The sequence below is a fragment of the Ptychodera flava genome, chromosome 20 (genome assembly GCF_041260155.1).
Source record: "Ptychodera flava strain L36383 chromosome 20, AS_Pfla_20210202, whole genome shotgun sequence".
NCBI classification, from domain to species: Eukaryota; Metazoa; Hemichordata; class Enteropneusta; family Ptychoderidae; genus Ptychodera; species Ptychodera flava.
This window is the reverse complement of record NC_091947.1, coordinates 19,501,659-19,526,071: the sequence shown is the minus strand read 5'-3', so window position 1 is coordinate 19,526,071 and position 24,413 is coordinate 19,501,659. Positions and strand designations below refer to the sequence as shown.

Sequence of the window (24,413 nt, the reverse complement as noted above, 5' to 3'; positions counted from 1 at the left end):
GTGTATATATACTGAGCAAAATACTTGACCAAAGGTTACATGGACATAACCGGACCCATTTTGGATTGAGCACGAAAAGCTACTTTTCTAACTACTTTCAGCTGAAATCAACTCGACTCCGATCTATGCCTACAAATGGAGCTACCAAAGTACTAGTAGCTCCATTGGCTGCCCAAATCACTCAACCGCTCACAGACGGCGAAAAATTGCTCTCGTGATGTCCAAAACCGTTGTTTGCTTGCGATGCACGGACAAAGGCTTATGCAGTGGCCGGCCTTTGTATACGTTCATGCAACGATTATACAGGTGCCCATGAGCTGCATTATTTCCGGTCGGGTCGGGGCAATGAAACTAAATCGCGATCCATTCATCTCTGTTGGAGTTATCCAAAAAGAGACACTTGCTACAGACTATAGCATCAAATGTTGACCGTTCAGACTGAAACATGATGAAAGGTCTGAAGATCGCCGTGATGTCGTCCTCTATACGTTTTCCTGAGCTTGTTTTTTTTTTTACTAAATTGCTCTCATATTATCTGACGTTTGTTTGAAATCTTTATCAATGTTTCTTTCCCAACCAGGGCACAACATTACCTTTTTTTTACTTTCAAGATGCACGGTAACCTGGTGTTCATTTATTATTAATTTGCTAATTAATAGACTCTTCTGTTCTTCCTCGATTGCCCGTAACTGACTTTACTATCCCGATATCGATATTGCGTTCGCACTCACGTGTCTTGAAACTTACGTCATTCACTGAAACAGTTTTCGGACAAACTCAAGAAATTTGACAACTATTTACGAATAGTCGGCAAAATTTACAGAGACTAGCAACAATAATTACATGTATGGTCATTTTACCGTCTTTAGCCTAAGCGGGTTCGCTTGGCGGAAGCAGTATATCACGATCTGAGTCCCATTTTACCCTACAGTGTGAGTGTAGTATTAATTCGAACAACTTAGATCATAATCTTACGCTGTTCCGAGTGGCCTGCGCATTTTTTATAATATACAATAAATTGAACCTATCAAAATTACTCTTCTTTACATTACTTGAATAGCGATATTTTTTCTATATTTTTTTCACTTTTGATTTGAAGTCTTTTTGATTCTCCATTGGCGGCAGCACATGTACGGTTACAACCGTCATGTGACGACCGCAGTGTGCTTGTCGGGAAGTTGATCAGAAGAAAAAGCATTTTGTACCGGTATTTAGAGGCTGCAGCTCGGGATTTTTCAAGATAAACGACCCATTATACATTTCCTACATCTTTGAAACGGGGATTACGGTAATCTTTCCTGTGATGAAAATTTTGTGAACGTCTTTGCAATGTGTTCCCACGATGAGTGTGAACTGATTCTATGTTAGTAAAAATCGTCAGAAATGGTTCAGTGGCCGTGATAAAATAGACTCGGGTGCAAAAACCATTGCGAGGAAGATAGTAAGAAATTCACTTGCTGTCGAATTTCTCAACAGGAATAACCTATTTTTACACGTTGTGTATAAGAAGACAGCGGCCTCTTATAATCTCGCAAAATTATTGATATTATGTCTTTGTGTTGAAAATTTTCGATCGAAGGCAGCAGCTCAAATCAACAGCCGTGGTATATTGGGAACAATCTTGTTTATCACTGGACGCAGAACTATAATGTACCGTATATACTTTGTTATCAACATTACGTTATGTACTACTAATGTACGCACCTGAAAGTTATAGAGTCAGCTGTGGTATCGGCAGTAACACATTCTGCCTCGTCTTTTGTAATTTCAAAGCTAGAAATTTTTACCCTGACATATAATACAGCAACCTTGCACACTAATGATCATTCCATTGTTTCTGTTGGGGTTTGTTGGTTTTTTATTTGCCCCGTTGCCCCGGTAAAATCTTTTCCATACGATACATAGCTGAATTTTTTTCAAGGTAAATTTAGTATATTCCGAGTTTGTATGGTAAAGTTTTCTGGAGTGAAAGGTTGAGTTGACGCTGATAGAGTAGACATCGGGCCCGGTACAGTTGACTGAGATCCGGTCGGTTTGGGGTCGTTTAGTCCAGAAACCTTCAAAGTTCTGTATGATCATCGTACGGCATTTGGGTGTTTTAACTCAATTTTTTTTAAACGGTAAAAATATTCAGTGCTCGTAAATGCTTGCAAAGTTTATTCAGTGACTGTTTACGCAGTATAGTCGTCAATACGACTAGGATTTGCCATCTCGTAACGAGTGTAATCCTGCATCAATAGTCCATAAGAAAATTTTGTGCTGAATCGAAGGAGGTAAAAATTACGGTAGAAAGTCGGTCCATTTTCCGTCAAAGTTGTTGATCTGCAAAATCTTCACTGTGCACAAACTACATGAGTGGCTGTTATAGGTCTACATGTCCCAAGTGCTTTCCACTGTTCCTTGTTACGAGCTATGTTCAGAGGGCTGAGTTACAGACACTGATGAAGTACCGGGTACATTGATTTTGTTCAAAACCACTGCCTGTTTGTTCCTCGTGTTGTTTTTTGTGTCCCTAACGTCGACTGGCTCTATGTGCGTACAAACATAGCAGTTGGGATTAAGATTTCCTGGATAAATAGTTACACTCATAGTTTATTCCACCTCTGACGCAAAGATACACACCGCTTTACATGTGCCACTGCTAGGCCCTGGGATCGATTGCCATACCTTTAACTGCACATCTATAAAAGAGTTGGAAGGGTTTCTATGATCTGCAGACTGTATGAATTTTCTGTTCTGTGTAAATTTGTGTTTTAAGTTCTTATTTCACATTGAAGTGATATATCCATATTTAATACATGGAAGCCTCCAGTCACTGAAGTCTGGAAGATCCATTGCTGGAGGCAGGACTGTACCCTTCCCTTGTGGGAGGGTACAGGACTGTATATATACCCTTTCCTTTGGGAGGGTACAGGACTGTATGATTCCCTTTGGGGAGGGTACAGTCACTATCATGCCTTGTGTGACTGATCTTCTTGTCAGGTGGAACTTGTGATCTCATAGAAATGTTTGTATGAGGGTTTTTTGTTGGGCCATACATGTATTATCACTACAATAGTTTATTTTTAGTCAGACTAGCTGTAGGTATACCCGGTATGTGTATGCCAGCCAGCTAAACACTGAGTATGCTTTGATTTTGGAAAAACTCCATTCCAAACATTGAATGCAGCAATGTGAAACACTGCTTTTTCTTCGTGAGTCAGTAATATTACATGACGACAATGGAGAAATTCAGTATCTCGCTGTCTGGTGTAGTCTGTAAAAATTAATCTGACTGAGCAGGTGAAATTGTTTTTATTACGATCAGGATCATGCTCAATGGTGTGACATGTTTAATTTAGTGTTACTTCAGTGGTTAGGGACTTATCTCTCTTCTTACTAGTAAAAATGTCCTATGATGACAGCTTAACCGCTTAGCTATAATGCATGTGTCTGTAAAATTTGTGTTAAACGGATTTAAGGTAGAATGCGTGTTGGGACAGATATTCGGATTCTCAAATTTTTACAGTTCTTTTCTTATCTACCTCATGTTGAGGCTCATTTTAAAGCTCTTGGCATAAGAAAAAATTTCACTGCTTATTTTCACAGGAAATTGAAAGTTTATTTTTCCCCATAGACTTAACACAGGGATGGTGGCCATTTTGGATTTCAAATATTGGTAAATGTTGTTTTGATGAAACCAAAATGTGCATAGTGACCCCTGATTTTTGTTCTTGATTTGGTAAGAGATTGTTCAAACTTTCCTTGAGGAAAGTTTGAGCAGAAGTTCAATTCCTTCACTTTTGAGGAGCATAAAACCTTAATGAAAGTGAACCAAAATGTCAAAAAGAATTAATGGTTGAAGAAGTATGAGTATTTGTATGGTCCATTGATACGGAATTGCATCTAAAAAGACTGATTGAACTCAGGATTTCGTAGGATTAGGATTACAGTACCGTAGGTGCTTTGTTCAGCAACATGGAAGATATTGTCTCTTCTCTACATCTACAAAACACTTCAGTGACTTTTAAAAATGTCACATACAGTGCCTTCAAAGCAGATTTTGAGAAATGAAAGTTTGATTTGAGTGTGTCAGAATTTGAGAACAGATTTCTTTTTGAGTAGGAGGATGTTGTAAAATGGTGAAAATTTCACAATCACCAGAGAGAAGTGCTGTCATGTAAATGCATGTGATGCATTATAAAGACTTTGCATTTAAACTTCACTATTTTCTGAGGTGATCTTAAAATGAAAAACAGACAAAGTTGTTCATTCCTTGGAAAATTAGAAGGCAAATCAGTATCCCTCATATTATTCAGGAAGTGACTTGAAGCAAGCTGTAGAATAATTGTTCATTCCTTGGAAAATTAGAAGGCAAATCAGTATCCCTCATATTATTCAGGAAGTGACTTGAAGCAAGCTGTAGCATAATTTGGGTTTCAAATTCTTTTTTTTTTTATTTAAAAGTTTGATTCAGAAATATGAAAAGCACATGTTGTTTTCATGAATTTTGTGTCAGTTGCATTTCTACCAATAACAGTCATTTTACATCTCTCCCTGTCATTTCCTCTCATCAGACTGGTTCATTTCAACTATTCGTCAGTGGCTTCAAAGATGCAGATTACTGGCTGCGTAGATTTGATACGGAGAGTCTGCCAGAGTCTACAGCCAAACAGTTCCAGTGGCAGTTTGAAAGGCTTGTAGTTCTCGATTACATCATTCGGAATACTGGTAAGTACCCAGGTGGTAGTGAAAACACATCAGAATTTGAAGAGTTTCAGTGGGGTGGCATAGGAAATATTCATATTTCAGACTTTTACAAAGGTCCACTTTCATTGCTTTTATATTTTTCATTTGTCTGTGTGGAGAAGGTATACCTTCAATATTTGTTTGAAACATGGTGCTTTTTTTTACATGATGGTAACCTGATTCTGCTACTCTATCGTTGCCTCACTAACAGCAGTTGTGTTTATCAAATGTGTATATTAACATCATATTAAAGATATCATACATGTGGCTCATTGAATTATTTATTTGTTATCCCCTGCAGCAGGCTTTGAACAAAGCTTGCGCAATGTGTAGTCACGTTTTTCCCATCAGCAAAATCCAGAATTTCATGTGATATGAAATTAATATATATATTATCAAGAGGCATCCAGTTAGCCCTATTTAAGTTATTCATTATGAATGTTATGTCTCAGCAAGTTTCTTTAAAAGAGAGCTTGTGACAATAGGTCATACCATAAATTTGAATGGACCATGGTACAAACAAACCCACGTGCACCAATGCAGAGTGTAATACGTGTATTTCCATATGTGTTTGAACACGTTGGCTTGTTTGTACTGTCATCACATGTTCTCTTGGGTGTACTGAGTCTGTAGAACACGTCCCGTTAATTCCAGAGAACCATTGAACTCAATACTTTGAAATGACATCTTGTAACAAGCGCATATGAATATCATCAATATTTCCTCAAAGCGAATTGTGTGATTCTTGAGGCAAAATTACTGCTGCAGTGCACCATGAAGGTTTATTCAGTTTCAAAAATATGTACAACTGAATGTTAATGGATTGATACTGATACTTGATGTTTACATGATTTCACATCTTTGAACTTGCATCAGGGACCCAGCAAGTACTTGAAATAAATAAAGAAGTAAATAATAAATAAATAAATAAATAAATAATTACTGATACTCCATGTTTACATGATTTCATATCTTTGAACTTGCATCAGAGACCCAGCAAGTACTTGAAATAAATAAACAAGTAAATAATAAATAAATAAATAAATAAATGAGTGAATGAATGAAAGAATGAATAGATAAATAAATAATAAATAAATTAATTGATTGATTAATAAATTACTGTCATGAGGAATCAATAAAAAGATAAGTTCAATCATCAAGACAAGTAATTTACCATAATTCACCATCAATAATTCAATCTTTAATTCTCAAAGATTACACCTGTTATATGTGCTCATGTTTGTTTCCTTTGTGAATATTTTGCAAAGACCATAACCTGTGTGGACCCTTACCTAATTCAACACAGCATTGACTTAAACAGGAACTTCCCCTATAAAAGCTGGATTATCTTAAATTTATGCAAATGTAAAAAAGCCATACTTCTGGTTGGACATGCCGTGTTTGGTCCCAGAATCCCATAATTTTGCCATGTTTCAGGCGTTCATTGTCATTGTCTTTCATATATGAAGTCTGAGAATATATAGCAACTAAACTTGAGTCGAAAATAAACTGAAAAAATGTTCTCTGTTTTTTTTGTCGGAGAACACATATGTTTCAAATGTGTTCCCTCTACAACCATTTGATCCCTTTTTGCTTATGTCACAAAAGTGCCCATCATGATTATCCAAATTTATCATTAAGTCAAAGCAATGCTACAAGAATTCAAAAACTCCCGCCCAGTCTGAATATACGCAAATGGCTGCATCATCAATAATCCCCTGTCAGCGCCCACGGTCCTGTATCTTCACGTTTAAGAAAGCTAGTCTTTGTCTCAGGAAATGTACATTTTGCACACACAGACCAGTATTATGCTTACTCAGAGAATGTTTCCAGAAGATTGTAATTTTTACTCTTTCAGAAATGTTGGAAGCTAGAGGGCACCTGTTCATAGTGTCGGTCTGTGATTACAAGTGAAATTTATCCAAGGAGACAACTTGCATTCTTTTTTGTTTCATTATAAATGTGACTCTCCTTTTTAACTTTGAAGTTGGAAGCTCAACATAATGTTTTTCATTCATGCAAATTTTATTTATTAGCATTGTCCAGGCATGCAAAGCTGATGATAATGACTCATTATCAATAGAGTATATTCTAGTAACTTTGATCATGCTCTGTGTATTTTATCATTACTGTATCACTATTATCATGGCAAAGCTGTTTCTCTTTTGCCCATAGTGGCACTGCATTCAGTGAGACAAGGATGACAAGTGTTCATTTCTTGTTGCCAGCGCAATCACTTTCATCTCATCTGTTCTCTCAGACAGGGGAAATGATAACTGGTTGATCAAGTATGACAAGAGCGACATTGATGAAAACGACGGAGATGGCTGTGATTGGACCATGGTCAAACCTCCAGAGATCAAAATTGCGGCAATCGATAACGGTTTAGCTTTTCCGTTCAAACATCCAGATTCCTGGAGGGCTTGTAAGTGGCAATGTTTTTATCGGATAATCATTGTTCTGTCCAGCCAATCACATTAATTTCCAGATGTCTGTCTTTGTCGATCTTATTCTTTGACCTGTACCTCTAGTGCTACCAGAGAGAAGCTAGATTTACTACAGTGTTTACCAGTATTTTGGCAGAGACATGACCTGGTAACTTTTACAAGGGTTTCTCAGTCACTGTACCAGGGTTCCTTCTTTTAAACCAATGCAATCATATCAGGAAGAACAGAAATTGCACAGCAGTTCCCAAATTTTCACAAAAACACTGGTGTCGCTTGTGTTGGTGTTTGACCACAATTGACAAATCAAGATGCCTTAAACTACCACTGATGCCATTATCTTTTATAAGTAAAATGACCGTCAGTGAGTCTGTCTTTCTACTTTCTTGTGACCTAACATTCTCCCAATATTATGAGACCCAGAATGAATCACTGAGATGCTTCACCGTGATTAGCCCGGCTCCAAGCTGTGGTTTTCAGATATGCAACCAAGCGTGTGGCCGACATTCTATGGATGCAATCACAACACCACAGCCTGGTCTAATTTGAATTTATGCAAATGAGTAGAACACATTGGTGATATGACTGAGGTAATGGAGTCCATAACCCATATTGAATAAATCCTTCAGTCTGCACTCTGAGAAAGGTGCAAACGTTAACACCAACAGACTTGCAGTACAAAACACCCATGTGACGGTGCTTTTCAAGGCCTGGTTGTGACGTCATCACACCTAATAAATGTTTAATATCAACAGAATTTGTGCCCATTGGACCAGTCTGGGCATTTCGATCACAACAGAATACACTCATACATCAAGTAAATACCATAGTTAGGACAGTCTACATACTGATGTACTTACTGTTTTCTACACTTGACCTTTTACCTTAGTGATGTGAAATGGAGTTTTGTTCATAACACTGTTGACAATTTCCTTTTTTGACTGTATATAGGTACGGTGGTAACTGCTTCTTGTAATTTTTCGTGACATGATTTGTATTATTAATCAAAGGACTGTGTGTCACCCTCTCTTACTGTCTCTTCATCACATTCAGAAACATTTCTTTTTTGAAATATTTAACAAAGAGCCATTCAAACAATGGTCTTTAATCCAGTGGTGTTCAGGTCATCCAGTAGCTCAGTGCCAGGATAAAAAGCCATTCTTGTACAATTACAAATGGGAAGTCTGTAATGTGACTTGTTTTGAACATGTTAAAAAAAATCAGTTGCTTTTGCCTTTCTTTGCCTAGATCCTTACCACTGGGCCTGGTTACCGCAAGCCAAGACGCCATTTTCCAGCGAGACGAGAGATCTCGTACTGCCTTTCATAAATGATATGAATTTTGTACAGGAATTATGTGATGACCTCCGGGAGTTGTTCAAGGTAGGGTTTGTTTTCTGTTTTCACTTGAAAATTGGTGAATAGCATCCATTCTGCACTCCAATATTATACCTAGATATATTCCCACATCACGTATTTGCATTACGTTCAAGTCTCAAAGAACATATCCACTTCATCACAACTGTCAACAGCTGTCTTATTACTAATACCTTATGAGTTTTATATTGCAATGGTATTCCCATGCTTGTACAAACTATTAGTTCAGTACACTTCATTACCAACATTTTGTCTTCTCTTACCATTACAGCAAGACAGAGGCTTTGACAAGAATGTCTTTGAAAAACAGATGTCAGTCATGCGAGGACAGGTAAGAGTGATGCAAATGTTATGGAAATTTTGAATCCGTGAAATCCGTCATCACTACGTTTATAAATCTATCATAATTGCTCACTGGTCAAAATCTACTGTAGACCAGCATGTCTACTGGGAAAATGAAAATGAGATCTTTGCATTCAATTACCTAGAAGACCTGGGAATTTCCTGCTGACAGACTGTTAGTCCTATTATTACTGGGAATTTGAAGGAATAAGGAGAAAAACTTAAACTCTCGACTTAACCCCAGAGATACACTGTTGCTGTTGAGGGTGTTGAGCATCATGGTATGAATGCTTTCTATAATGAGTCACATCCTTGTGGGAGATGGTACATCATAAATCACTTTGACATCTAATAGAATTCAGTCACCTCTTTGTGGAGTAGCTGATCATTGATTATGTAGGGGCGGGGTTTGTGCCATGCAATAAAAGTGTAGCTTAAAACATGTGTAGCTCTATTTTTTGTTCCGTGTGTAAATTTGGCTGTGACATGCCTCTTTTTACACTATTTGGGTGACCTGGTAAGTTTAAGCATACCATGCCAACATTTTACTGCTGACCACTTGGATTATCTCTCAGAATGACAAGATTGGATCTCATTTTCTAATCCAGAGCTGCAATGGATGACTCATCATTTTGGGCAGCGTTCTGATTAATGACGAATAGTTTAATTATACCGGCTGCTTGTGAATTTGTTATTAAAAAAAAAATATCAATTTTAACGAACCTCTTGCAAATTTTTCTCCATCATATTTATTTTAGATTCTCAACCTGAGTCAAGCCCTGCGTGACGGCAAGTCTCCAGTGCAACTGGTACAGATGCCACTGGTGATCGTTGAGAGGAGTAGCAAAGAGGGGGCCCACGGGCGAATTCGTACACTGAGCGATTCATTTACACAGAGCTTTCAGAACAAATCACCATTTTTCTCATGGTGTTAATTACTAGTAGTTTAGAGTTATCCCTAGTTTAGTGTAGTTAGGTAATGACAAGCAGTGGCTGGCCGTGCTCTGCAACTCGGTGAGCGTTGTTCACCAATAATCACAAGAGATGGTTGGGGGTGACGGCAGTTGCGTTGGTCTTTCAACATGGAGATGTTGAACATGGTATTAGTTTCATCTATCATGGTACTTTGATGACTTTGAAAACAGACCGACAGTGTAAGATATGAATATGAAACATGGAAGGCGCTGTGAAAGGACAGTTATCGACAAAATGCTCACTTTCATCAGATTTTTTGTAGGCAAATTGAAATTTTCACAGAAATGATGGATTTAACAGAACACGAACTTGTGCTAAAGCAACATTCAGGAACCAAATTTATTCATGAAAATAAAAACCCACCAAAGTCAGCACACATGATGACGTAAAAGGCTCATCACCATTATTTTCAGATTGCTGTTTGGCATTCAAATCATGAAATTGGCCATTCATCAACTTCACTCGTGTCAGGAATAGCACAGAGAGAGTGGTTTATATAAGTGTGAACCAACAATTTATAGTTAAGTTGCTTTGTAGACATTTGGTACTTTTATTTTTGGACAATACTTAAATTTGTAGTACTTTCAATCAGGGTGTCTTTTCTTCAGAATACAGCCCACGATTTGCAGTGATAATATCCAAGAACAGGCCATGTCAAAGTTCCTGTGTGTGTACTGTATAATACGAAATTTGTGACCCTGTCATGGTTACCTTATGCTGAGACACATATATTTGACATTGATATCACAATGTGAGCTTGAAAGCTCTGCCTATGTGATGGACAGTGAAGTTTTTCACTACATTCAGACAGATTTCAAACATAAATACATGATGGAGAATAAGAGACTTTAGATCGGTAGGGATGTACCGTTTGGCAATAATGCAAGGAAAACTTTTACATTATCTTGTTTAGTTACAGCTGAACTCCACTGATATTATCTCACTGGGGTTGAACATGGCAGAATATGACTGTTGTGTGTACAATACGTTTTGATCACAGCATTACCTTTTTCAACGTAGCATATCCAGTTTACTCATTTCTACCCTCAGTAGTTGCAGTTAACATCTTACGCTGTTGCATCTCTTTAGAAATGAAACTTTTTTGTGTACATAGTTCAAGCATCTGTGCATGATGCTGGGACTTTGCTGAGATGCCATATGTATTTGTTATAGGGTTTTTGAACATACGGGATGTATAGGCATGTTTTCTATTTTGTGCTACAGTCATACTGCTACTATGAATGCTCTACACTACAGAACACGAAGTAATATTACTAGTACATAACGACTTCTTTCCAGAGTTTATTGACGCGTAGATTAACGACTCTTACGACTATGTTTGGTGAATGTACGCAAGTACGGTGAATCTTTTGGAAAGAAATTCTGATTGATCTCAGAAGAAAGTAAAAAACTTGATGACAACCCATAAAATATGCAGTTATTGCCTTTTGTCTCTACAGTATCTCTCATTTTGCAAATTTCTGACAGAAAGGTCTAATCGGTGCAGATTTCCATGTCAAAAGAAGAGTTTTTTGAATTTTCTTTATTTAACGTTAGTTGTATTCTTTCAAACTGAATCTTTGATACCTTGGAATGTCTGCATCAGTTGTGATTTGAACTGGAAATCTGATAAAAACTGTTTCGCAGAAAATGTACAATTTTTTTTGAAGCTCAGTCAGCCACAGAAAGATTTAAAATTGATGCCAAAGGATATCACTGATGGTTTATTGGAGCTAGAATCATGCTGAGAATGCATCTCCTGGAATTTTGGATGTAGATGTTTTGTATATCTGACCTCGTGATTGGCTACCAGTAATTTTTGTTATGAAAGGAGGGCCCCGATTGGTTCAAAACAAAACATTTCAATAAACAGAGGCTGCCGGATGTACAAGGTGTTGATGCGACATTGGGCATTTTGAAGGTGTTGTTTGTCTTCAGTGAAATTGTGTTATCAATCAATGTAGTTAAAGTCTTTCAGATTCAGTGTTGCTGCTGTGAGCTTACGACATAAATGGTTTTGTGGAATTTGAGTACCATTTAATACAGTCGCATTTGCGTTCCGAGGGGGACTCTAGCAAAACAACTATGAAACCCCCTGTAACATTTATTCAGAACTTACCACCCTCTGCAAAATTGCTGTCATTAACTATCTTAAGAAATTTAAGAATTAATCCAATCATTCTGGGTGTATATCCTTTGATAAGGTTTGATCTATGTGACCATTTAACAGCTGTTGTAATAAAGGTCTTCATGAGAGGGGAATGGAAATTCAGAGTTTTTAACCCTTCGAGTGCCAAAGTCAATTTTTCCCGCCTTTTATAAACTATAAGCCTGTCAATTTTTTTCAGATTTTTCCCAAAATTTTGATTAAAAACTGTAGCCGATGAAAATTGATGGCCATTTGCTCAAAAATTATCAGAAAAATTACAGAAAAAAATCATAAAAATTGATAAAATTTTGCACTAAAATTTTGGTGGGAAAAATTACAGCACTTCCAAGGGTTAAGAAAATACACATCTTATGAAAACAAGCAATACTGTGCTCAATGCAGTGCAAACAATCATACACTTTCTGGCAAAGTGGAGTTAGAAATAACTTTCAAAAATCCAAATTTAAACTGATTTTGTATGATTTGGTTTATACAAAAGCTGTTGCACTGTGAGAACAATATATCACTGTAGCATTGGCTTGCAGCACCCCTGAAATCTGTAATCTGGTCTAATCGTGTGAAAGACACAATTCCACAATTCGTATTCACTTGCCCTGTGGAGTGATGCTGAGACACTAATTTGTATGAACCCCTATCTCTGCACATAGCAGTGTGAATGACCTTGGCTGCAAGAGTACAAGGCTGTAAATTAGTCCTGAACACCAAGTTCAATTGATAGATGCCATAGTTTTCCTGTTGTACCCATCTTTATGTATTGATAGATGCCATATTGTGTTGTTTTTCACAAGTGTTGCATGGATAACTTTTTTGACAGCATTTAAGAAAGTAGATGACACAAAGCTATTGATTTATGGAATATCAGTTTCAGCTAGTAAAATTTCAAACTTCAATGAGTTCTATCAGAATTGTGTAGCAATTTCACCGGACACAAATGATAATTAGCGATTTGGAACATTTGATCATTCAGGTAACAAACCAACAATGTACATGTACTCTCATCACTGCTAGTCATGCAAATGCATTTAAATTTAACACACTGTTGTTTATTGTGTATTATATCATACCAGTATATTGATGGCGCAAATACAGCGATCTGATTGGTCGAGACGCGAAAAGAACCGTGGTATATTGGTGATATACCGCAGCTTTAGCGAAAATACGTTTTTACGTTCCACGCCAGAATTTCAATATACTGTTATGATATAATAGAAATAAATCACACCCAGCGATGGAATACCACTCGATTTTGACCAGTTCACTTCATATATGCACTCGCTATCGCTCGTGCATATATGTCGTGAACTGGTCAAAATCTCGTGGTATACCATCCCTGGATGTGCTTTATTGCTTACACATATCATATATACCACTCCGAAATTGGAGAAATAACACATTATCTTGAAGTACAAAAAAGGATTTCAATGATTAAGAGGGAGTAAGCTGAGACGTGGAACACTTTGATAATCAGTATTTTTGCCATGTTTTGGTAAGTTAATCGCCAGATGTGTGCTTTTAGTACCTGAAAAGTTTCTTTAATTCATAGTGAACTTGGGTTATCACTACCAGTTTTCATGTTACAAGATTTATGCTCAGCCCCATTCCTATACCAGTGTACATGGCAGTTGGGAAGAGAGTCTCCCAGTTGTCTTTGATCAGTTAATGAACTGTACCAACAATGTCTCACTATCCCTTCTGTCATTACAACAAAGTTTATTTCAAATGCTCTTCAGTATTCAGTTAAATTTGTGACACAGCTGTTCTGTGTAAAATTATGATTTGCTGAAATTTTTGTATTCATGTTCATTTACTCCAGCAAGAATATCTGTGTTTCCTATAATGACACTGTTTTCAAGTATTGCATAGGTCAATATCGCTAACAACAGAAATGCAAGTAGATAGTTTTCTTATTTAGGACCAGAATGAAGTCAGATCTAAATACGGTATCTCACTCGGTTGTGAGTGATGTAGCCGTTTTCATCTTAAACTTATTTTTGGAGACTTCTGGATCTCAATGCATTGAAAACGTAAGGGTTTGAATGTTGATTTTGAAATTGTAGTCAAATGCCAGTTATATATAATAGGTAGGAAAAAAGAAACAAGCCTGATCCGGTTGTACTACATATTACTGGTTATTTGAGGTCTTTATGTAGTTTTAGCACACTCACACAGTTTCACTGACAAATTTACTTATTCTTCACTTTTGTATAATTTCATGTCACAGTTTTCCTTCTCAGTATTGAACTAATCTGTCATTTACTATTTTCTGATGGAAATTTATGAAAAGAGTTGCTACAAAATACTGCAACTTTAGTCGAACCAAGACTATTTAATTAAACCTTACAGAATCACACGCTCAGTCGTGACCTCTCTTATCCAATGAAAGAGCTCCTGAGTGGAAGTTTAATAGTCATGTGACATCTCTCACCCAATGACACTCCAGATGAATGAATTAAAATGTAGTGTAGTATTTCTACCTCTGTCTGAATTTTGCACTTGTGAATACTGTCCCCTATGACATGCTCTGCCCTGTATCTGATGTAAAATAATTGTTGAGAAGTGCAATGCAGTAAATAAAAGTACTAAAACATCCAACATCTCTAGTAATGGTCTCCGTTCTCTTTCCACCGCATATAATACTCTCAAACACTCACTTTGCAGTATATCTGCAAGATACACATTTAACATACACAACTACTGATACAAAATATAAATATTTAATTCATCTTTAAAAGGAATTTACATCACTCGAGTGTGACAAAGTATATATCAAAATTAAATGATGCTGTACACGGTCACTGCATTGAATCTGCTCTTACAAGCGCAAAAAATGGTGTATTCTGCAACATTTAGTCCTGTTTTCATGTGATCTTTGATCATGGGCAGGAGTCTGGTCTTTACATTGTGTGAGGGACCAAGCATCTCTCAGGATAACCAGCATGGTGTCTGTTGAAATAGATGACATAGCATGAGGTATAAAGAATGTATAACCACATTTATGTTCTTCCATGTTAGTTTCCCCTCTAACAAGAATTCCATCTGCGGTAGTTAGAAAAATATAAGAATCAAGATCCTGGAGGAAGCTACATAAATTTTTCAAAATACAATGAAAAATCCATGTCTGTCTGAGGAAAAAATGTGACAAAAAAGAATTACATGCATAGTCATGTGACCTCTATTATCCAATAAAAGAGCTCCTTATCGGAAATTCAATTGTTATAATTTTGAGTATACCACAGTTTTCGGTGTTGAAAATGTATAAGGTAAGAAATAAAGCTAACAGAGAAGAAACACTGACTATTACAGTTTGGTAACATACCTGGATTCTCACTTCTTTGTATCTTTCTCCTTTGGCTTGGCAGATCTGGCAAATTGCTGTGATAGTGAGTTAAGGGGACTGTAACGAAACCATGTGCATACGCAATATGCTTTCAAAATTCTTAGTGCCCTTCAGCAGTATCCCAGACACTGACACAAACTTTGGATTCCTGAAATAGTCCCTTTTCATCCTGTTTTGATTTCAGTCATCTGTGTCTGTTATGTGCATACACACAAATGCGCACATGGTTGGAAGGATAATGAGAAAGTTTTGCAACGAAAATTTTGCAGTATTAGAGTACACATTACTCTACGTCAACATATTAAATGTTTCATCACCTATTGTACTGCATGACCATATTTGAAAAGGTCAACACTTACGCAAATAATACATACAGCGTAACACATGAACACACACACACAATATTTGTGCCAAAGTGACCAGAAGGAGTGGTAACATTTGTCTGTAAGGATACAACCACAATGGGTTTCCCATGTAGTAAATATGCATTTGTCTCTTCCAGTGCCTTCTTGGCTTTGCTTTCATTTGGAAGACCTATGAAAGCTTGTCCCTTCATCCTGCCATCCATTAGTCGCACATCAAACCTACACAATGAGAAATCAATAATCTGAAGTAAGAAAGAGGAATCCAACACTCTGTGACTTTTCTCTGGGCATGTTTACCCTCATACTTTTGTTAAAGCTTCTGCATGTGGATGCACTTCTTGTATATGATGGCCTTTTTAACCCTTTCAGGCCAGATACCCTATATATAGGGGAAATTTTGGTACGTTCCCAGAAAGTCAGGCCTGAAAGGGTTAAAGTGCATGCACTCCACTCAAGAAATGCATGAAGACTTTTATCTTTCAGCGGCTCATTATCATATATCAGTTAGCAAGTCTGCCAAACGTTTCCCCTGAATTAATAATGACACGTGAATCAAATAAAATTGACACTTTTAGTTATTTGGCACATCCATTCCTCAATTCCCGAGGAAATTGTATTCACTTATGCAAAGTGTATTTATGAATATTGTAAAAGTATGCAAATCAACCAATGAGTCATTATCAGTTGAGAATATTCATTGGCCTAAAATTGTGCAACATGATATTTGCAGAAACAACTCCTAACCATAGAGATGGAAAAAAGTTACTGTGGAAATGTAAGTTTTTGGATATCAAGCAGAAAATCAATATTTAGTTCATTATGATAATAATGCCCAGCTAGCGTTCAGAGAACTACTTGCATGCATACTTACATATCACTTTCCAGCTCAGATGAGAAGTCTATGTAGCGGCCGAATATGTATCGGAGATCCTGATTTTGAAGAGTACAGAATGAATATATTTTGGTGAGTTTTGGAGACTTGTATACGTGTATATTTGACAAAAATTATAATGAATGTCAGATATAGAGATGACACAGTCACTTTGAGATTTCTAAGACATGATGGGTGCTTGATAGAATTATTTGACAAATACTCTCCCAGGAAAATCAGTAAATACAACCCAGCTAGGTTGCTTGCATGTTGGCCTTATTGGATTGAATCACTTTGACAAAACAGAGGACAGGGTCAGATGTCAGTGTTCAAACAGAAACTGAAGAGTGTGAAAAAGAAGCGTATGAAGATGTGTTAGACCAAACAAATTGATTTTGTTGTGATTTTTGACTGTCCCTCTAACAACTGACTTCTAGTGTAATCTGATAGTTTTCAGAATCAAAGTCTGACTTTTTCCACTTGGGTTTTGAGGGTAAACTAGTATGCACACATAATTTGACGACAAATGTGACATAATGTCTACCTTTTCATCTGTTTGCTTGGAAAGGTTTTTCACAAAAAGTCTTGAGGTTGGTTCTCCAGGTTCATACTTCTTGAAAGCAGAATATTTGCGTAACTCTGAAATATACACCATAAACTGGATTATTTCTGGCTGTACATGTATAACATTTCTTTGCTTATTTCTTGTGCATAGTATAGTCTTAGAAAAAGACCAAAAAAAAATCTGGCAGAGACATTACAAGGACAAACACACACTAAAATACAGAGTACTAAAAATCATCAGTTCTCCAAGATATGACCCCATACCTTCCTTTGAAAGTCTGTTCTTTTTGAGTTCTGAGCTGGAGATGAACTCTGTCATGATTTCAACTTCTCCAGCTTCCTCTTCATTGTCTTCATCTTCCTGAATGTTGACAGGTTCAATTTTTCCAAATCCTGACGTCTCTGTCTCCTGAGCGATTTCGCGCTGAGCTGGCTCAGATGGATATGCTACAAACGATAGAGAAACAAGTAATTTGTATAATAAAAGTGGCAAAGTGCTTCTATCAACAGCCTTATTATTTTGAAACATTCTGGAAGATACCTTAGCATTCTTTGACCCCTAAAGTATTCCAGTGGTCTGACCAAACCGCTAAAAAGAACAGGATTTCATCAGGGCAAAGGGGTGGACAAAGGGGCTTAAAACAACACTGCCATATTATTTTTTGAATATGAAGAAAAACATGTACTGATTTCCTGCCATGACCACTAGACAGATACTGAGCACATGAAATATTCACATGGCATGCTTAAACAATACTGAGCCCACAGTTGGCCACAGTACAATTTAGTGTACTCCTAGGGGGCACATTTCTATTTTTTTTTATGAGAGGCGCCCTCATGCCAGCAGATACTACAGTTATTTAGCACACTGTTCTGCACACTGTCCTGCAACACTACCTTATCATACTAACCATGATCCTCCGCTTGTTTCTGTAAAACTGTCTCTGAAAGATTGAATTCCATTTTCTTGATTTGTTGTTGCTGTGTTGATTCAAACACATCGGCTGGCTTGTATGTGGTTTGTGACACAGTTGATGGCGGAGCAGGTTTCTGCAGTTGCAGCAACTGTTGCAACTTTGGTTTCTTCCTGGGTTTTGTTTTCTTCTGTGGGTGTGGTCTCTTCACTGATTTTTGCTTCTCCAGTCTTGTTTGGAAAGAAGAATTTCACAAGGAGAGCACATCATGAAAGTAACTTTGAAATGACTGAAAAGTGTTTATGAGTGCGAAGAGTGTTTATGAGTGCTTTTCTCAACTTGGCAAAAACTAAATTGATCTGTTTAGAGATTCATCACTAAAACTTGTAAGAAAAAATTCCGTTCAAGCTTTTCACTCTTTTTAATATTTTTACAAACATTACTGAAGGTAGAGTATTTTTTGAACACTTCAACTTTCTTTACTTTACAGTATTCTACAACTATGAGTCTAGTGAATATTTTTCAATTGTAGCAGGTCTAATTTTCTCTGATAAGTATCATTCCACATTTCTGCATTATTTCGTTTTTGACTATCAAAGGCTAAAATACAGTTGTCAATTCTTTCTGTATAGGATTATGCGGATTAGAAATTTTTGTTCATCATATTTTTCAGCGCATACCCTTCTGTATACAACCATACCTCTCCCTTCTTTCATCTTCATCACTTTCAAGTTCCGATTCCTCCTCACTACTTGCAATCTGCATCTCCATCTGCATGACCTCGTCTTCTCCCACGATTCCTGTGCCTGACTGCGGATAAAAATTGACAAAACATTATCAAATCACTGACCATCATGATACTATCACATCGAGGAGAACAAATGCGGATATTCTATACAGTCATAATGTGTCGTACTTCTCTGTGTGTGTTAAGTTGTACAGGGTTTGGTTTAGTCATGTCTGAGTATTAAAGAGGCTTCAGACACGTAGACAAACATCCAAAACAGACATTTAAAAAGAACTTAATATGTATGTCCTAATTCTAGGTATTATCCAGGGGGCGCTAAACCCTTTCACCAGCATGGTTTAGCTCCAATCTATTGTAATCAATGGTAATTCTTGTCCCGTTTACAGGGAATCAGGGGGTGAACAGGTTAAAATGCACAATACAAACACTGCAAACCAATATGTGTAAAAGTTAACAGGTGATTACACTTACTATGTGACATTTTGTTGATTTCCTTTTTTGTCCGACGGAACAGTCCTCCAATCACTGAGCTTATACACTAAAAATGTACACAATTGTTACACGCCACTCTCATATACACACAGCCTGAAACTATCACTTACGTGGAGAGGTGGTTCTGAAGTAAGAGGTCCAAATGGCGGTGGCAGGTTCATCTTGTTCATGAGATGTAAAACCTGGATGTAAAATTTGGGTACGCTGGCCAGTGTGTGCATGATGTTGGTTAGAATTTCCCTGGTTGGTGGTGGATAGTGATATCTCAATAGTGGATTTGATGAATAATTGATCCTACAGAAAAAATAGTATGGTGCCAATCGAGTTAGTGTCTCACTGCTAGCAATACGTTCCTTTGAGTTCAATTTTCTTTCAGCTAACCCTGTCAAATATTTTTTTCAATTTGAAACAATGCTTGAAATAACATTTCCATTATATTCAGTTCAAATTATAATATGAACACAAGTACTACTAGTAAAGCAAAACCAGTGTCTTTGTCAAGGGTTCCCCAGTCATTTTACCATGGGTTCACTTTGGTAATCTGTGCAATTAGATCAGGGCACAAGTGAAATGTTAACAGGGTTACAAATCATTTATCAATTTTACCCAACCTGAGGAAAAACACTCACATCTAATTAGACGAGACTGAATAACATTAAAGCAGATCTAGAGAGAAGTTGTATTTGATCAGCATGCGCTCTATGCTAAATGGTTTTATTCCAGAATAAAAAGGGCACTACATGTATGTGTTCTCCTACACCCAAGGGCTCACATTACAGCGGTATGAACAAACCCACGTATACAAATGTGTACGGAAATACATTTATATCTGTGTACGTTTGTGCACATGGGTTTGTTTGTACCGTGGTCCATTCGAAATCTGGGTTTTACCCATTGACATAAATACTGGCTAAAAATAGTTCTCTGAGACTTAGGAAATATTTACATGTTATTGTACTGGTAGAGGGCTGATGCCAGGATGCCAAGTTCATATTTCACCATCAGGTCAAGTTGGTTAAAACTAGTAAAGCAAAACATGTCCCATATGGTGCATACTGTACACATGATTTTTACAGACTAAAGCTGCTATAACATACCAAGCCAAGTGAAATTAAGTATGGTTTTGGCTCAATACTGCTTTTTACTGACTTTGCATATGGGGAAGCGATACTGTCTGGCAGGTATAAAAGGGTTAAAATTTACTATTATTCTAGGTAGATTATTCTCGGTAGCATCTTTCTTTTTATTCAAAGTAAAAAAGCATCCTGATGCAAGCTTGTTACCACCATTGGGAGTAAGTGTGAAGTACTCAAATGCTTTCTACGTCCAGATTTCAAAGTTGATTTATTGTGATAATAGATTTGCACTTACCCAAATAGAGGTGATATTCCAGCAAAACGTTTGCTGTGTTCTTTGATGTGATCTTGTAAATTTAATTCCTGTTTCTCCTCTTCACGTTCAGCTTTCTTTTTGTCTGTTTCTATGTCTCTGAAATGGACACAGGTATCACAGTGTCAGAGATCAACATTAAAATCTATAAAACAGTGCTATGTGGTGCCAAATTGTTCCTCTATCACAAGTGAAACGTATCGCCACATGAAATGTGATTCCACAGTACAATATTCAGTTCTTATGTGTTTCCATGAAAACAAAAGTGAGCTGCAAGTCATTACAGATGCTAGATGTTGTGTCGGTGTGATACTTCAAAAATGACAACATGACTGGTTGGAGGTTATGTATGTTGCACAGAGAAAGGCTTAGAGGAAAGGCAACTATAGTTGATTAGTATACTGCTATTATAAATCAAATCGGACTTTGCACCAACCGAGACATTCATCTCAAAGTCCCTTGGGCAATTCAAAACATTACAATGCTTTGGTATACTTTGGTAAAACATTGTTTTCTACTGCATAGTTTAGACCGCCACACAGGTAACCTTCAGATCCATAATTTACATACTTGTATTTTGAGTCTATTGACACACTGGGCAGCAAATGTGTTGGCAGTTTATTTGCATATTCAACGACTAGCCTCTGATCCAATATCTTCAATTGGTGTAGCCTTGATAATGCCTGTAAAATTAAAATTGATGTTTAAGTTTGTCCATTGATGCATATGCATACAGACCTATGTAGTCTTTGCAGAAAACTAGATTTATCACCGAAGTTATAATGGTAGTTTTTAGGAAACACAACAGAGATTGAAATACCAGTGAGATACTTGTCTATTTAAACCCTTATAAATCATATAACTGAGTATGATTAGTTTATTTTCTTGATAATTGAAGCTAATTTGAATCACTTGTTGAATTACCTAAAGTTGTACTAGTGTTTTCATTCGGCATCATTAATCTAAGAACAGGCATTTTCGAAGGTGACTAAACTCTGTAAGTCTGTAAACACACCCACCCAAACAGGATACAGACTACAACTGTATTTGTCTATAAACCTGACGACCATTTGGCCGATTCCTCATCATTTTGGTAATATGATTTTTTTTCAGGGTGCCTTCAACAATAGAGAAATAGAGCCATACCCACTGTAAAAAGATTGAATTGTAATATGACTGTATTTCATCCTTGTGTTCTCCAATCTGGCAAATTCTTTCACTCACCTTTGAAGCTGCTTCACTGTCACTAAACTTGGCAATGGCAGCGTGTTTCTGGAAGAGCATTACAACACAGAGGTCAAAGGTCAGTCAAGTTTCATTTGATGATCGCAGACATGGTGTTTGTAAATTGCGTAGGTTTGGAGCTTGGATTTGTATACTGAAACTTGAGAATTGAACAGAAACACCAAATGAATGATTGTTTTGCAATATGCAGCCAGAGTGACAGCCCCATAATTACTTTGAGAAGCCCAATAAAAATGTTTACCTCCAAGCACAACTTATCAGGGGTTAAAGTTCTAGCAACTAAAGAGGACTGTGACTCAGAAAATTAAGTTGAACGTTGTTCTATTAGCAACAGATCATCAAAGCTTATACAATATATTTTTGTGATTTGACTTCTTACCATAGGTCCTTTATCGCACATACACTTCACATCGTCAGCCCCAAAGTGGCGAAGTAACTCTTCTTTCTCAGATTGGCTAAGAATGCTGGGCAGGTGACGTACCAGCAACGTGTCATGGTCTTCGGTGTTTTTCATCCTTAATTCTTGTCTAGAGAAGAGGAATACTGCACATAGTAATCACATCACACCACCTCATTCAATACCATTTTGTACTAAAGTTAGTAAAACCATATCGCACAAAAACCACCTCATACAAAAATCTCTTCACCATAAAACCACTCCACTTTGCCCTTTACCTGTTGTCAACCACGCTGGGCCAGCCAACCACGGTGGGCAAGGAAAGGCAGCTAAAAATAAGCCGCCCATGCCAAAAAAGACTTCATCACCTATCTATCCTGCAACACAAAGTTGTGAAAGTAAACACATTCCGAAAAACTGACATCATGCAATCTGAGCAAGACAGCAGTCGTAGAGTCTGCAAGCATAGGAACGTGTAGGGAGACAGCATTGTCACAGCCACACATTTTTGCCACACTATTGAACATGACTTGTTGGGGCTACGATTGTACATGTGAATGTGGTTTGGCTTGCACATTTGTGTTATTCTTTATTTCTACTGTAGGAGTTTTTTTGAATAAAAACTTTTATGGTAGTCAAAATATCATGACACAGTAAAGCGTCCATGTTGACACATGTACTAGTAGAAACAACATACTATGACCCATTCTGGTTTTGAGATGAGCTGGCACTTGGGGCGCAGTGGTTGTAGTATGAGATGGTATGTGGGGCGGAGTGGCAGACTGGACAGTGTAGTACTTGGGACGAGGTTTTGTACGGAACTGCTGTGGGACAAAGTTGTTTAGGCAACAGTCCCTTGTGGTTCGATACACGGTCACAGCGAAGGCATTTGACTCAATGCAAGCATGGTTCTTCGCCTCTTCTTCGACTGTGTCTGGGACTGCCTGGTTTTGGTGCGAAATGTCTGGGCCCAGCTCTAAGTGCAAAAATGTGTGGTTTAGGCGTTAAACAAAATCACACAATCGACTAGCTGCAGTACAGTAGCCCCGGAACAGTAGCTCGAGGTTTGCCAGGGTATTTAGGTCGGACGGCAAAACTAGACAAAAAAGCCGTCCGACCCAAATACCCAGGCAAAACCTCGAGCTACTGTACTGCAGCTGACAGTCGACCCGTATGCAAAGCAAGATCGATCACGGCCGAAGGAGGTTGTTGACATTGTTGGGGATCGCCAGGCCGCGTGTCACTAGTGTTGCAATATTGTCTGTACCAAATATTGCCCGGTCACATGACAAGAAAAACAAAACAAAACAAACCAAAACAGTCTATTCAATGAAACTAGTAAGTTCGTGTGTCTGGGCATTTTGTTTGCCGTCGCCTTACCAATTATTCGACTCTGAGGTCCAACGTCGAGAGTAGGTGATGTTAGCAGGGAAGCAGACTGCGAACATCGCCCTCTGGCGATGTTTAGCTTCAGTTTCAGTTTCGGATTTTGGAAAGGCTTGATTTTTGCACCGCTCAAGTCCCTGAAATCAGAGACAGTTTTTCTACCATAGAGCTTTGCAAGGTCAGTCATTCCATCGATCTCCGTTTAATAAAGTGAATTCTTAAGATCTTCATTATTTATATAACTTCAAAGCATGGGCGAACTTCACAAATTTTGGAGAGTTTCGATGGTTGATGTCAAAGGATCATTGAAAGGATAGGGTAATTTTGTTTACATGTATATCACTTCTGGTTCACTCTATTTTTTGTGCTTTTATGATTACTTTTTGGTGGAGAATGGCTGACTGATAAAATTGATAGTGGGCACAGCAAACCTATTTTGTTTGTGTTGTAAGCACTAAGAGTGCAGATACAAATTTTCGTGTTGTAAAATCTATGATGATCTTTTTCTTTACACTTTAAAACGCAATCAATTTGAAACACGACTGGCATGGCAGATTAAGAGTCAAACGTTAAACAAAATATAGAAATATACAGTTTCTGTCCACAGGCGCTCCTTAGGTTGCAGTGGCGGGCATATCGACTACGGGATCAATAGATCGATCCGAAAATC

General features: G+C 37.5%; 2 protein-coding genes across 2 annotated transcripts in view; one reads left to right on the top strand and one right to left on the bottom strand.

The window, feature by feature from the left end:
* The window catches only part of LOC139120244 (phosphatidylinositol 4-kinase type 2-beta-like), a 43,421-nt gene extending 28,794 nt beyond the window's left edge, over positions 1–14,627 (top strand). The window contains exons 5-10 of the mRNA XM_070684474.1: positions 4,557–4,710; positions 6,989–7,153; positions 8,421–8,554; positions 8,820–8,879; positions 9,649–12,755; positions 12,797–14,627. Of these exons, the coding sequence (XP_070540575.1) occupies positions 4,557–4,710; positions 6,989–7,153; positions 8,421–8,554; positions 8,820–8,879; positions 9,649–9,825 (690 nt within the window). The 3' untranslated portion in view covers positions 9,826–12,755; positions 12,797–14,627. The remainder of the gene's footprint in view (positions 1–4,556; positions 4,711–6,988; positions 7,154–8,420; positions 8,555–8,819; positions 8,880–9,648; positions 12,756–12,796) is intronic.
* A 100-nt stretch (positions 14,628–14,727) lies between these two features.
* LOC139120243 (RNA-binding region-containing protein 3-like) lies at positions 14,728–22,698 on the bottom strand. Its single transcript, XM_070684473.1, has 14 exons — positions 22,636–22,698; positions 22,340–22,487; positions 21,940–21,987; positions 21,286–21,398; positions 20,698–20,814; positions 19,437–19,620; positions 18,787–18,896; positions 18,084–18,316; positions 17,437–17,619; positions 17,153–17,247; positions 16,609–16,667; positions 15,827–15,956; positions 15,352–15,407; positions 14,728–14,978 (listed from the first exon to the last, which is right to left on the bottom strand). Exons 2-13 carry the CDS (start codon positions 22,472–22,474, stop codon positions 15,360–15,362), a joined length of 1,455 nt encoding a protein of 484 aa, XP_070540574.1. The 5' UTR covers positions 22,475–22,487; positions 22,636–22,698; the 3' UTR covers positions 14,728–14,978; positions 15,352–15,359.
* Positions 22,699–24,413: the final 1,715 nt, after the last annotated feature.